The sequence below is a fragment of the Heliangelus exortis genome, chromosome Z (genome assembly GCF_036169615.1).
Source record: "Heliangelus exortis chromosome Z, bHelExo1.hap1, whole genome shotgun sequence".
NCBI classification, from domain to species: Eukaryota; Metazoa; Chordata; class Aves; order Apodiformes; family Trochilidae; genus Heliangelus; species Heliangelus exortis.
Window position 1 is genome coordinate 48,898,365 of NC_092454.1, and position 16,334 is coordinate 48,914,698.

Here is a 16,334-nt window from a genome sequence, read left to right on the forward strand (position 1 = left end):
ATCCTCCATGTTTACCATTGATTTTGGGAAACATCAGTTCAGGCTGCTAAAGCCCACCTTCATATAAAAGCTGTTAGTTCAGAAAGTGACTGGATTTTTCTCCTTTTTAGAATTTCCATGAGGAACAGAAAAACATTCATTTCTCTTTCTGGTCCTGGTCTGTCTTGAAAATGCATGAAAGATCAAAAAGGCTGAATAGCTGTGAGGAAATTATTGATGTTAGATGGATAGCAAAGGTCCATAAGATCCTAAATTATTATGAGGTCTGAAAGAAAAAAGAAAAAAAAACAGGAAAAAAGGAAAAAAAAAAAGGGAAGAAACTGGGTAAAAGATGAGAAAATACAGGAGTGTCTGGGGTGGAATAAAGTCCTGGGACTGGTCTTACCATGGTATACACACATCAGCCGCCTACAGATGTTCATTTTGGGTTGCATATCCCATGTGTAGTTGCTTTGCAAGCTACACAGGCGGAAGATAGAATAAGAAAGGAAACTGAAAGAGAAAAGGATTATAAAAATAGAATGAGAGACAGAAAAAGGACGAAAAATTAAGTAGGCAGCCTTAAGATTATTTTAACATCAGTTTACAATTACCGAATCAAACAAAACACTTGAGTCTGAATGGACCTCAAAGATTATGTAGTTGCAACACCACTGCCATGGTTAGAGACACCTCCCTTCAGACCAGGTTGCTCAAAGCCCCATCCAACCTGACCTTGAACATTCCCAGGGATGGGCCATTCACAGCTTATCTAGTGAACCTGCTCCAGTGTCTCAAGACCCCTAAAGGAAAGAATTTCTTCCTAATGTCTAATTTAAATCTACCGTCTTCCAGTTTGACACTGTTGGCCCTTGTCCTATCACTACCTGCCCTTGTAGAAATCCCTCTCCAGTTTTCCTGTAGGCCCTCTTCAGGTCCTGGAATGCTGCTGTGAGGTTTGTCTGGAGCCTCCTCTTCTCCTGGCTGGACAACTCTCTCAGCCTGTCTTCAAAGGAGATGTGCTCCAGCCCTCTGATTATCTTTGTGGCCCTCCTTGGGACTTGGTCCAACATGCATATCCTGCCATCACACCCCCAGAACTGGACGCAGTACTTCAGGAGCGGTTTCACGAGAGCCAAATAAATGTGGAGAATCACCTCCCTTGACCTGCTGGCCATGCTTCTTTTGAGGCAATCCAGGATATGGTTGTACTCACACCTGGCTCATGTTCAGCTTTTCACACCCAAGCCCTCCTGCTCAGGGCTGCTCACAATCCATTCTCTGCCCAGCCTGTATTTGTGCTTGGGATTGCCCTGACCCATGTGCAGGACATTGTACTTGGCCTTGGTGATCTCCATGAAATTTTCACAGGTCCACCTCTCAACCCTGTCAAGGTCCCTCAGCACAAAATCCTTTCCTTCTAGTGTGTTGAGTGCACCACCCAGCTTGGTAACTGCTCAACTTACAATATATATTTTAAGTTTGTTGCCCTTTCAGAGTTGAAAGGAGATGACTAAGAATAGGACAGGTTTAAAGAATAATTGTAGTCCAGGGCCAAGATATGCATTAGCATTCCTCTCAGCATCACTTCATGCTCTCGTTTTAGGTGCTGTCTGGTTTCCTATCACTGAGTTCCCTGCTTAGATGTCCATCCATCTTCCCCAAGGGAAGATGAAATCCAAGCACAGACAGTAATTCTCACTTCTTGACAGAAGTGCTGCTTTTTATCCCACTGAAATATTTTAAAATTACAGCCTGGGTATTATAATACATAGAGACTGTACTTAAAATATTTTACTAGACATTTTCAGCATCTGTTCCCAAGTGTTTGCATGGTATTTGTGTACATGTTTGCCCTCATGTTCATGAAGAATTTTATAAATTACACAGAGGACAAAAGCAAACATAGCTCTCTACACTCTTCTGCTTTCCTTTGAAAGGTAAAGGGAAGTTTATTGCACTGTCCACTAAACTGCCTGCATTAAATGGATTTGTGCCAGGATCTTCTTGCTCTATAGGATTTCAACCCATCACCTGGAGACAGTGGCAAGAGGCTGGTGGTTGGAGGGAGGTGGCTGAAGTTTGGGAGGCAAAGGGAAACAGGGAACAGTGGCTGGCTTACAAGATTTGCAGAAAAGGCATTTTTGCCTTACAGGGTAAGCCGTAAACAAATATGAACAAAAGCTGCTTAAAGTAATTCGGAGGTGGAAATTTATCATTGTCACATTACATAATTTGGCCCCAGAGTGGAGGGCCAAGAAGAGGGTCAAAGCTTTGGAGACAGATCTAGAAAAACTGGTCTGGAGACTCAATGTAATATTTAACACAGCAAGTAGCTGATACTGCTGTTATGAATATACTTCCTCCTGCTATGCAACATCAAAGACACATTTGCAGGTACAGTCTTGGAAAGCCAGCAACTTAAGACACCACCATGATGTCACTTAGAGTGTGAGGGGAGGTTAAAAGGGGGACTAAAAGCAGTCGAGCACAATATATTAAGTGAATCCATGACTAACGGGGTGTGACAGCAAAGGGTTTCATTCTTCTCAACAGAATAGATCCCTAGGGCTGAAACTATTTCTCCATTATCCCTTTGGAACTGCTTGTCTCCATCACCTTGAAATTTTTATGGTTGTTTTTGATTAATTCACATTTTTGTAAAGAATTCTTTGACATTAAGCCAATTTTCACTTTTAATTAAAGTCATAAGTAACATTAATTCTGCATTAAAAGGTTCATTGTGTTGTACTTTTTATTATTATTACTGCCTGGATATGTTTCAAATACCAAAATATGATGTTAGTTAGAAATTAGAAGTTTTCAAAGGCCCAGTAACTATGTTGTACCTTGAAAAATTATTCACTGGAAATTTTATCCATGTTTTAAGTATCTGGTTGGGTAGATACCTCAATTTTTCTTTTATTTTTGTGGAGATCTGGCTTGTGGAGATTTCCCCTTCCATATGCCAATGTATCTCAGGTGATCAATGAGCAAAAATAAATACTTACCAAACTGGGATGAAAAAATTAGCAATTTTAAGTCTAGAGTGTACCCATAAAGAGGCAGCCGAGGAGTAAGAAGGCTCAGGTTTAAACTGTTTGGCACAAAGTTGAACAGCAAAAAAGCAAAATCATATAGTGAATGAAACACAGGAAGGACAATCCCATATATTATTCTAATCTGTAAAAGTGAGGGAGAGGAGATAACACATTATTTCATTTTCAAATGACAGTAATGGTACAGTGCAGTTTAATACCTGTATTCATGTCCATTATGCCGGTGAGACATCACACACAAGTTTCTCAGAATGCCACATCCTAATCTGTATTTACATTGACATGCTCAGGCAGTGTCTCAGTGACTGAGTTGCCTGCCTGGGACAGGAATGCCAGGGCTCCCAAACCTCCTGCTCCAGCAGCCCTGCCTGTGAGCAGCACGCACAGGAGCAAGGCAGCCAAAGCACTGCTTATTAAGGTGAAATCAACACTCAAGTTACTTCATCTCTGCGACAGGAGTGAGAACTCATAAGGTTAAAGAAAACTCCTCAGGAATACTAGAGGCCAGTTCCTCAGCAGCTGACATGCAGGTGTCTGCTGCTATGTCCTGCTTCAAGAAATCACTGAACCAAAACACCCTGCGAGTTGGCATTTAAAGACTGCCACTGGATCCTTCCAAGGCTGTACACAGAAAAAAAAAAATTGCTACTTTCTACAAGTGCATTTAATTTTAAAACTTCTAAACTATTATTTGTTTTGTGTGGGACTGACATTTTCAAGATTAATCTATCACTACTCCCGTTCATGTATGTTTGCCTTTTATTAGGACAAATTTCCTTTAAAATGAAAGCTTGGATTGTTATCCTTGATGACCTAAACAATCTAATCCATTAGTGTCATTGACATACGATGGGATATACAAAGAAAAATGCTCAGAAGAAACAGTCATGCCCACAGGTCAAAACTCAGCTCTTCAAAGATGCACTCATGCACATAAATAACTGCTGAGTCATTGACCTGACGTCTCAGGGAACTAGAACTGTGAAATGCCAGTCTTGGTCTTTGGAAGTGTCTGGCATGTGGAAATATAATTCAGAGCTTTATCTCCCACACTGTCCATCTGCCCTCAAAATACATCCTTCCACCTGAGTCTAGCCATGTAAACTAGATTTTGTATTACTCTGTATCAACCAAGTGGCAAAACTTTAAAAACAAAAATTTCTGTTGTAAAAATCTGGGTATTTATTTGCTTCATTATGTGTGTTTAGTGATTAATCATCACACCGGAAAATAACAAGCACTAAAGCAGGGAGCCTCAGTAAGTCAAAGATGACATTATAATCTATGCAACAACCATATCTATTATTTCCCATTAATATTTTTTCTAATCAACAGTACTTGAAAATGCACACAGCTGAAAATTTACCTTTTTCCTGATTTGTTGGTCTTTGGAAGAATGGGCTTTCACATGCTTTCTTAGGGAACTTGGATCTGTGTATCGTTTAGTACATCCTGGGACCTGACACGCATAAGGTTTCTAAGTCAAAAACAAAAAGGATAAAGCAGCTGTTATATCACAGATCATCTGAACATAAAGGAATCCCTTTTGAGCTTTGGAATACTGCAGACCACTTTAATACAGAAAGCAAAAGTTACACATTATTTCAAGCAGAATGCTTGGTAATTTATTAGAAAGGCAAAGGAGGTAGGTAAGGTTGAAAGGAAAGACAAACCAAACGAAAGCTTTCACTGTTACATTTTTTTTTAATCATGAATATTGTGAAGCAATGAATATTGCTAGTTACACTCACAGTTCTTCCACCCTCAGAGCAATCTTTGACTTTATCAGATACTGCATTCTTTAGTGAATCAGTTAAAGAAAAGGCAGTAAAGGCCCAGATAGACTGTTTAGGATTACAGAAGAATCCGCTTCAGAAAAAGAGAACAGGGAAAAGTGTTTACTACATTACGAAGCCAATAAGCAAAAACGAGAGAAATAATTGCATACTAAAGTTCAAAAAGTATTACACACCAAACTACACATTTTAATGTCAAGTAGAAGACAAACTTCTTCAGCTCACATTTTCTAATAGTGTGTGTCATTTTAGAAAGATACCAGTCCTGTAATGTCTTTACAGTTTTCTTAAAAAGCCAAATCAATCTAACTCACCAAGTAAATATAAATGTCTATAAATATTTCCTTCTGCCTTTTCTAACCTGTCTTTCCTGAAGGCTTGTTGGTCCACAATACAGAACACTAAAAGAACAGCAGTTCCAAGTGTTTGCTGAAATCAGCTGTTTTGAAATTTAGCTATTCACATTTCACAAAGCATTTCCAAAAACACCTTGTACAGATTATTTAACTTACCAGCCATACTATTAACTATACAAAATGTATTATTTAAGTTTTGTGAAAGCCATTTATTTCAAATGGCGTTGTTCTCACTTTCTTCCTGGAATTCTGCCCTTTGGAACTGCTTGTCTCTGACAAAACATCTTTTGTTATGAAAACAAAGGTTTTTAAACAAATTTCAGCTGTGACTCAAATTCAGAAGCAACACTTTGGTGGCATGAACATTTCTGGATTACAAAATTTTTCTTCTCTTGGTTTTTTGGTACATGCCTGAGCCTGACACTTAGTTCTGGTTTTGTCAGAGAACAGCAGTTCTCATCACAGATGGTTTCTGTGTCTTTGCATAGTGACCTCAGGTTCCCAAAATATCACCTAAGTGGGAGAAAGTTACTGCCTTTACCAGCAAAGCCAATGGAGCTATAGCCTTTTTATCAATTAGTCTGGACCAACTTCATGCCTACTTACATTACTGGGTCGCTCCTGGAACAGTCTAAACAGATTCATCAGACACTTCTCCCTCCTATATCTAAGGTTATGGGCTGCCTGCTGCCACCAAGCTGGAGGGAAGGACCACATTGTCTAATGTAAAGGGGATTGCAATGGGATTTCTGCTTCCTTACAGTGTCCAAATGTGTCCTCTGGTGCTTGGCGCGGTCACTGGAGTTGCTGAATGCTTTCTGGCAACCAGGGTGCTGACAGAGGTAGGGCTTCTCACCCGTATGGCTCCTTAAGTGAATCTTGAGATTTTCTAGTCTGGAAAAGGCTTTCTTGCAACCCTCGAACTAGAAAAGAGAAAGAAATTATTTGAAAGGAAAGCACACACAGCAATCTGCAACAGCAAACACCACACAAAAGGGTGAAAGGTCTTGCAGGGATCTACAGCCCGCAGTAGCTGGGTGCCTCTCCAGATCTGAAGAAACTATTGCTTCTCAGAGTGGGTTCTGCTGCAGAATTTGACCCATTTAGAACATAAGAATGTTTTTATCCTCCCATGGCTGAATGAGGAAACTACATTGCGCTCCCATTTTAAAGATGGGACACTGAGACGTGAGGAGACTGTTGAGCTTAGGGCACAGTACCACCCAGCCTACCTGGGAAACACAGCCACAGCTGATGCCCTCAGTAGCACAGGAAAAGCAAAATGGTCACTGCAGGGTTCCCAAGTCCTATTCTGGCCACCCTCATCTCAGCTCTGGGCTTCACTGGATGTTAGCAACTGTGCCCAGCACAGGCATCTCTCACTGCCAACCCAAGCTAAAGAGCAACAAAAAATCATGCAGGGAAATTTCAGTCTGCTCTGTCTTGCTGATGGTGATATAACAAGTAAAATGATTTTTGAAATATTTCTTTACCTTTTCACCATGACTAAATGTATGAGGTACTAAAAATAATGAGAGCACACCAAAATAGGTTGTAGTCCTGAAGGGTAACCAATAATCATGTAGCATGATATTTCTACACCTAATGAAGTACTGCATTTGCAGAGAAACCTATGTTTATATAGCAGAAAACCAGTTCTTAATCTATCATATTCCCATAGTATATTTTATCCTAAGGGAAACAAAAAAAACATCAGTTGTATTTGACACCAGCATTTTTATGTATATATTACTTCAATTAGACTTGGATATTTATGAATACTAGTTCGAAGTATAAGCTTTTTTAAATCTATCTGTCAAGATCACCTAAATCTTCATATACATGTTTATGTTTTTTATAAAGATAATTGACTAAAGCAATAAACAACACATTTACAGTGAAAGTTAAACATTTCAATATGAAGCAAAAGCACAGCTATGACTTTAAAATAGTTGTGTTCTCATGAGTGTGCTCATGTTTGTACAACAGATGGTGCTCAATGTAGTGGAAAACCATCCTGAAAAATTACAATACAATCACAAAGATTTATATAAAATAATCTGTGCAGCATGTAAAGCCCTGCTGAATGCACCATGCACTTCCCAGCCCTGACTAGACTGGCACAGCAACCTTCATTATGAAATGCATTTAGACCATTACTTGTAGGAACAGCATGACAATACCAGTGTGGATGTGCTACTGTCAGTAGCAGATATTCAGCAGCCAAGTGTTTAAGCAATTAGTAGATCTTCACTGTAAAAGGAACTGCTCTGATTCTCTCAGTTGAGCAGCAATGTAACAAAGACTTAGGACTTCACTTTTAAAAGTCAGTGACAAGATGCCCAGCTTATTCTTAACCCAGATATCCTCTGTTATTAGCTGGTATTAAATTTCTTTGTTGTTTTTTTCTCTCCCCCCCCCTATCTGAATCTATCCTGCTTCTGCATCAACAGTGTGTTTTCTTTTGTCATTTTCTGCTATGTTGACATGATAAGTAATGTAAAAGATAACTTCTGATTCTAGGTATTTTTGGCCATCAAGTGACTGAAGTTTCTCCCAAATAACTTATGTATATATAAATTATTTGCTTTCTTACCATAAAGAATGCTTTCTAAGATTTAATTTCAAATTGATTCTAAACCAAAACCAAATAAAGTTAAATATTGTCAGAAATGGTGACACCTGAGCAGTATTTGATCTCACAGTAATGTTTTATCCAATATATAACATGGTGTTACTGGCCTACTCTGATATTCTCACATTTACTCTTAATATCTTTTTCTTTTAATTTGAATCAGTTATATATAGTTATCTCCAAATATTTTTCTGCATCACTGCATTTGTGGGAGGATCATCTTTTATTTTTTTAAGCATGAAAGATAAGCATTTCCCTAGTCTCTGGCTGCATGTGGGGAAACGTTTATAGTGCATTAAAATGAATACATTTCATTATATGCTTCCAATTTGGTCTCACCTTAAGGGTATAGGGAGAAGTGTGTTTTTCTTTTTTAAATTTGACTTAAACATCAACCTTCCCACAACAATTACATTGCAACAGCTGTGGCTTTCTGTGGATACAGAGCTACCCAGAGTCAACATGTGGTCTCAATAACAACCCTTGATACTTCAGTGGTAGAATACAACTTGTTCTCCAAATAATTCCTCAGTAGAACAGAAGACATATCTCAGGCAGGAAGCAAAAGGGATTGAGAGGCCACCAAAAGGCTGTGACATAGGAAAATGACTGGATGAGATACATCCAAATGATCTCAGAAAGTCAGCTGTGGCCTATACTTGATGGAAAGGTTAAGAACTGTACAAATCTTTCCCAAACTGACTTGCAGGATATCAACCCAATCCTAAAAACACACTCATAATGTGTGTTTCCAGTGCTTCAAATGCATTTCCACACAGTTGCAGAATAACATTTTGTTTGTCTTAGTAATTTGTTCAGCCTCAGAGAAACTTTGACTATACAAAACCAGAAGAAAAAAGTGCACCCAGAAACTATGATGCTATCAGAGGTGAGAAATTCCTCCCTGACTTTACAAGGTAAACAAGATTAGAAGCTTTACCCTACCAAACATGCTCTCTGTGGAAGAAGTATTGAAATAATCATTATCACTACCTTTCATGACTCTTATTCATTAAGCACAACAAATGCTGTCTACATCCATGCAGGTAAGAAAACCATCAGTTTCACAGATGTACGATTCAGATCAGACTTAGGTCTTCCTTTGCCAGCAAACCCATGGCTAACCCCCACAGCAGTCCATGACTGATTGCACATGATCACATCAATGCATGCCTTAAAAACCTTCACACAATATGGCTTGGTTTTCCATTGGTAATTTCTGTGGTCCCCTTCTGACTACTTCCACATTGACCTGGGCCAGGAAATATAGGATCAATGTTTCAGTTGCAGTCAGACCTTTGCTAGGCATCCAGGTAATGTGACTTTTCTGAATCAGACCCTCTTTCTCACTCATTCAAGCATTGTGTCAGCCTTGTTTAACTCATACAATATTACAGAGGGTTTTCCCTACAGATGGTTGTATTAAGTTCCAACGAAGGCTCACTTTTTGCCAGGCAGAATTTCTCATCTTGTATATACAAGCTGTATGTCTTCATTCCTGCTTGTATGGCTTTGCATTTGGATGCTTTACAGTGTACCTTTTAAGACCTCAGTAATTCAGCAAAGTCACTCAGATCATCTGTAAGTGTGATATCCTCATTATTTATGACTCTACTAGTCCCTGTAAAATGTACAAAAGTTACCTACTTAGTACCACTATTTTGAGAGCAAGTGAAGCACTCTTCATCTGTGTCCTACTACCAGAATTCAATACCAAAATTTCAAAATCATAGAATCATTGAATGATTTAGGTTGAAAAGACCCTCCAGATCTTTAAGTCCAATTGCAAAGCTAACTCTGCAAAGTCCACCAGGTCTTTTAAATACCTCCAGGGATGGTGACTCTACCACTTCTCTAGGCAACCGGTTCCAGTGCTTGATAACCCTTCTGGTTAATAAATTTTTCCCCAGATCCAATCTAAACCTCCCATGGCACAACTTGAGGACATTTCCTCTTGTCCTATCACTGATACTTGAGAAAAGAGACCGATAGCCTCCTTTCTGGCAGTTGTAGAGGTTTAAAAATGTGACATGGTTCAAATGTAAAAAGCCTTGGAGAAACCCAGTTGTATTGTATAATCTTTTCCAAGAAGAGAAACATAGGCATTTCATCACTAGTGTTTTAAACTCCATTCCATACTGATATCCATCAACACTGAGATAAAATTCTGTTCAAGACTTCATTTGGAAACAGCATTCTCTGCCTATAATTACACATTGGAATTACATTTCAGATCTGTTAATTTATAGATTATTAATGAGTAATACTGGACTATTTGCAAATATACTGTGCTTGTCCTTTGCAACATTTTTTTTCCCAGTAAAACATTGAAACAGAAACATAGTACTTGATTTCTTCATTTTCATTTTCCATTCTAGACTGTGTAAGAAACAGCTTGATAATGCATGCTCCCTCAAAGAGATGATGGATATGGGAGAAGAAAAGTGAAAGGAATGGGACTCTACAAAGGTGAAGAAAGACTTAAAGATGTTTCGTGTAGCCTTCTGAGACTTTTGAAACAGAGTGAGATAACTCAATATAACGTGCTGAAAGATACAAACTGGTTTAAGTCTGCCTGCTTAAAGCCAGCACAAAATGTTGCCTCTGCCTGTCTGGACAATGACCCAATACCATTTACAACAGCAGGTTACTGTATGAGGTTGCTCTGACCAGCTCCTTGTCTTACTTCAGTGATAATAATGTGCTGACCAGAAGAATGACAAATAAGTTTTAAATCCAAGGCTTTGGGGAAAGTTATCTTAATGAAAATATAAAACATTTCTGAATTTTAGGAAATGGTATCATATGGGGATGCATATATACAAATGGTGGGATTGGTATCCTTAAAAAACACACAGGAAGAAAATAAATCCAGAGAAGTATACAAATAAGGCCCCAACCTGAATCTTTGAATTTTTCAATAGCCATGTAGCATTTAAAAAATATTTATTAGCAGATAAAGGGCAAAGTAATTATTTACCCTGTTTTATGTTTTCCTTAGTTTTGAATACTCTGATATGCTGACCTAGTAGGACCTCCCGTGTTAGCACTAATACAGGTTGTATGACAAGGACAAAGTATCTCTCCCCACCTGTGCATTTATCCCACAAATAGATGTAAAAGCTGTTCTTTACATGGATTCAAACAAGAATGATTCATGTCATGTGTTAATTGTCTTTCAAAAAGAACTTCCCTTCCTCAACAGCATTAGCAGGATGGATCACAGCAAGAAATCAACGAACTTTCAAAAAACAGAGAGTAAGACCTCATATTGAAATCCTTTTAAATAGGTTTTTTATTTCCCCAGACCCTCCTGCCTGGCAACCTTGTGAATGACATATAATTAGTGTCAGACATCATTCAAGCTGCTGACACTAGGTGCTCACCAGCAGGAAGCTGCATGCCACAGGTGAGATTTAAAAGCCTGAGGTTCATTTCACTTATTTCAAAATAAGTGCTCTGCTTTTAACCCTTAAAATGTTTTAATGGAGAAAAAACCACCCCATTAAGAATAGCACTTCACTATACTGTAACCATTTCTCTCTTAACAGTATATATTTTATGACATGGTGACTGAGTGCTTTGGTGGATGCTCAGTGCTTATACAAGGTTCTATTTACCTCAAAGCTATTCAAAGACTGTGATTTATTCCCTATAGTTGAGCTCATGAAATGACACAATGTCTTCTTTATCAATAAAAATTAATTTCAATCTCCTTTCCAAAGAGATCAGTATTCACAGAGAGCACTCTGATGTCAGTTCTGACAGGATAAACAGGAACAGTTCATTAAGGATGCAACCAAATCACAGTAAGGGTGGAAGAGGAACAAAGTTCCCACCCACAGTGCTCTTCTATTGTGAGAGCTCTTTTTACAGATAGATCTTTTTGTTTATGTATTCTTGGTAAATTTAGCATCCTCATTTCTCCTTTGCATTCCAGTACTCTGGAGATCTTCATAGTTCTCACATTACAGAGACCTGCATCACACCATATACTCTTCACTTTCTGGGTAACACCACCCATGCCTGAAGACACAGATACCTCAGCTGAAATTAAGCACAGTACACTGAATGTTATTCATACACTAAACTAATGGTGCCAAGAGATTAATTCACCATGGAAATGTCTCTTGTTTTCATTAGCTTTAGTAATCATGACCATTTCAGCCTTGGAAGCTACTTCTGTTGCTGTAGAGAAGGTAAATATTTTGACAAGTCCCTTGAAGGAAAGGGAAACTATTATGGAAACACATCAGCTGCTACTGATTCAAAAACCATATGGTACAGAAAGCATTAGAGAAAAAATTAACAATTTGGGAATTCTTTCATTGCTTCCTTTTGAAAGACAGTGCTCCTGATTTTGTTATTGGCTTGTGGTTTTGTTTCCCTCTTTCTTTCTCTCTGTCCTTGGCTGTTCTAAGAGGTTGTCTTTGATCCTCTTGTAACTGAGGTCACTGCATTCATGCAGCTTTCCATACTATAAATTGAGATGGTCTAACATTGTTCATTGTTAAAGCATCTACTGTTATTGCTAAAATCCAGAGATGTCATCTAGATTTGAATACTTCTTTTTGTAAAGCTTGCAAGAAATAAATAACCTTTCCTCAAGTAAAAAGCCAGTTATTTCCTTGCAGGAAATACATATATATATGTATTTTAAATATATACATATATATATATATATGTATTTCAAATATATACATATATATATATAAATATATATATATGCAGGAACACTGTTCTCCCCTCCAGTACAAATTCAAACATGTAACTACATCACATTTCTACAGTTCAAATCTCTATAGGTTCTCATGCCACAATGCTAAGAGAACTGACACCATAGGCATTCTAGCATCTCACTAGGAAGACTATTATTTTAGAGCATTTTGCTCTTTGTGAGTTTCACAAAGGAATAGATTTTTATCTCTAGCAGACTAGAAAAAAATTAGAAGAAATAAAGGATCAGGGGACCTCTGAAACCATAGCCTAAATGGCAAAGAAACACAACACTACAGGGTTCTTTCTCACCAAACTGCGTCCAAATTCAGATCATTCATGATTTATTCTTTTTTCTATAAACAGGAATAACCAATTTTGATGAACTGACACTGGTGTTAATTAAAAGGGCCGACTAAATTGGTTTTAGTAAACCAAAAGCATAAAGCATAATATAATTTTTTGCTTGTTTATGTAAAAAGCTGTTCAACTTAAAATGCCAGAGAGAGAAACACACAATGGAGAGAGGAACAGAAAGCCTTGGGACAAAGAATTATGTTTGGCCAAACCCCAGCTTGCATTTAGAAGTTCAAGGTCCAATCAAAAAATGTACCAAACGAAATACAAATATTACACTTAAGAAAGCAATTCTCTTTAATTTTAATATTTGTGTACCTGTTGCACATTCTTCCCTGCCAAGTTGGCTCAATTTATGTAAAACCTTCTTTCATAAGCACAATTTTAACTGACACGTACAAGCAGAACATTTTATTGTTAAAATAAGAGAACTGAACTGTGATGCTGTTCCAGTTTGCAATGGTGTGAGGAGCATGTTTTTCCAAGCTATCTGTCTCACAGGGATACACAGAAGCATGCTCGTCGATTTCAAGAACAAGAAAGTCTTAGATTCTCCATTATGCAACAAGAACCTCATCAAAGGAGAGAATTTTTTGCAAATTTTGTATAACAGAATTTATCTGACATTTTTCCATCAGGGAGGTAATTTTTCTTGAATGTCTGTCTCAGTGAACAGAAAGCCAAAGTCGCTCAATCCATGGTGTACTGATGGTTGACTGAGTTCCTATAGTAGGAAGGATTATTTTTGTAACACTTTGGAAAAAACCAAGCAACTCTTAAAAAAGAAAGAAAATCTTCTTGGATAATTGTGGGGTTTTTTTTTTCTCTATATCATTAACAATTTAGAAAAGCACATCTGTGAAATAACTAATATCACTTAACCAGCCAAGAAACAATACGAAAATTAGAATCATGCCTTAAGTCTGGCAAGAATGTATTGTCTTCTATATTTCAAGGAAATAGATATTCTAGCAGTAAGTCCAAAGAACAGACTTTCCAACCTTCTCCTGTTACTTCCTCCAGAAGAATCAGGGAAACTTGGAAACATACATCCTTTTCATTGGATGCAAGTTCACTGCTATTGTTAGAGGATTTAATTCTTGTCATTAATTGCATAGCTCAGGTGTTTCAATACGAAACAGAAAAGGAATTTAGCTGCAATGTCAGAGTTTCAGGGAAAAGTCTATATGCAGTTGTAACACTATTTCATAGAAGAATGTACTTTTGCACAGTTAAAGACAGCAGTGAGGTGGGATGTGGGTGGATGGAGGAAACATCTTTCCTTTAAAGTGATCTGTTCACATGCACATTTTTTCCCAAAAACATTGACTGCTGAATCATAAGCCAGAATAAATTACACCTGCATTGTCAAAAGTATTCTTTTTAAATTGAGACTTGCATGTAACCATCTCCAGCACAGAAGTTTCAGACGTCTAACTAAATGAAATATATAGTTTCCTTTTTCAATGTACTTAGCATTTTCCTGTTAAATAATATTCTGAATGTTATTATACAAATTAAACCCTCTAACATCTATATGAGAAAAGAGGGAAAACAATACTGTTGTCCTACACAAAGGACCTAAGGCCAAACATACAGTGGAATGGATAAGGTTATGCAGTGGGAAGGAATATATATAATTTAGATGAGCAGCCTTACCTATGCCAGTAATAATATTTTACAATAAATGTGCAGTGGTGACCAAAACATCATAGGGCTTGTGGTATGAAGATAAATCTGCTTTTAAATCAATTCTTAAGCTTTATTACTTGTAATGTCTTTTAGTAGATTTTTTTTAAACATAATCTGTAAGTAGAAATAGCTATCCACCATACTTAGATAACTGGCTATAAGGATTACGTGGCTAGGCTCCAGCTGTACTACTAACTTCCAATTTCCACCTGTTTGGTGAATATACATGACGCAGACTCTGTTTTGTAGCAATCACTCTCTACTATGATAAGCTATGTCAGTGATTTTTTTCATAGGTCATTTGTGATATTTCTAACTGTAAAGCATAGAGAAGTTACACTCATGTCCATATTAATTAGTTAATATTCAGCATTTTCTAACACTTTGAGTGGTTAATTTGAGGTTATAGTTGTTTCACGTTCACTTGAATGTTCTGAGGCATCCAGAATATTTTCTATAGTATTTAAAATGCATCCTACATACTCCAAAAGTATATAAATAAGACCTGAAGTTTTCTGATGAAAATGTGACACGCCCTTAGCATTTCCCAATAAATACAATATTAATCAAAGATTAAAACACAGAAACAGCAAGAAAAGTTTTCTACGGAAACTGAAGTGGGACATCCCTTGCTAAATAGGTTTACTCCAATTAAAAACTGAGGAATAAACACACTAGTTTTGAATTAGAGTAACTGACACGCTATTAAAAGATCCAGATTAGTATCTGCATGGCTACTGAAAACATATAGAAATAGAAAACTCCCCCGAAGTTACTATTCAGCAAAAATGTATGCAAACGAAAACAGAGAAATGTGAATTCTTAAACAACCTTTCACATGGTTGTATTACTGTCAGCCCGCACTGTAACAGCTCTGTCAAAATAACAATGTCCCAATGCTGCATTCCTTGAATATAAAGCACTTCCACTGAAGTTAGTGGGAATTTTGTATATGCAAGGAACACAGAATTAGTTTCTTTATCTTTACAGAATAACCCATGATAATTACAGTGCATCAAATCAATATAGCTGGTTGAACAATTTCGGGTACCAACAGCAAGATTCTGCTGATTCAGTCTAAAAATCATACCAGGTCCATGCCTCTGGGCCTTTATCTTATCCCAAAAGTAAATCAAATGCAAATTTCCAGCAACACCCAAAATGCACTGCTGCTCAGTAAATTTTTCTATTCTTGGCTGCTTAGCATACTCAGCTTTTTCCAATTAGGTCCTGTTTCTTTAGAAAAAACCAAAATCCCAAACCCTCTAAAGAAAGGATTAAGTCCTGTATCTAGTGGAGAGAGAGCATAAATTAGAAATTCTCAGCACGGCAGATTAAAGGGTGCATACTCCAGATTTGAAAAGTGTAACAAGAATAAAGGCAGAAAGAAGCTTTTTTGCCTCATTTGATTTGTTCGGCTGAAAACATGCTTCTGACTATCTGGAACCAAATCTCAAAATTCATCACAAGTCAGACAATACTCCCACACATTATAAGCCTGTGAGTTAAAAAAGGTTGCTGGGAAAGCTTACAAAACCCCAACCGGTGAGCAAACTCTCCACATTCCAAAGGACAAGATGGAGAGCCATATGAATGTGAAGTAAACAAGCCTTGACTCTAAGAAGATGGTGACAAAAGTCACCTGGAAATGCAGTTTTTTGGCACAGTGAGGCTTCAGAAACAAAATAACTTTCAAAATTACCGAGACTGATGTGCATGAGTTAGCTAGGGATGAGAAAACCAA

At 37.5% G+C, this 16,334-nt stretch overlaps 1 protein-coding gene and 1 long non-coding RNA gene across 2 annotated transcripts in view; one reads left to right on the forward strand and one right to left on the reverse strand.

Annotated features, from left to right (window-relative positions):
- Window positions 1-16,334, forward strand: part of LOC139790087 (uncharacterized) — a 226,186-nt gene that overhangs the window by 121,385 nt on the left and 88,467 nt on the right. The gene's annotated exons all lie outside the window — the stretch shown is intronic.
- The window catches only part of GLIS3 (GLIS family zinc finger 3), a 138,348-nt gene that overhangs the window by 28,631 nt on the left and 93,383 nt on the right, over window positions 1-16,334 (reverse strand). The window contains 2 exon segments of the mRNA XM_071731370.1: window positions 4,405-4,515; window positions 5,952-6,113. Of these exon segments, the coding sequence (XP_071587471.1) occupies window positions 4,405-4,515; window positions 5,952-6,113 (273 nt within the window).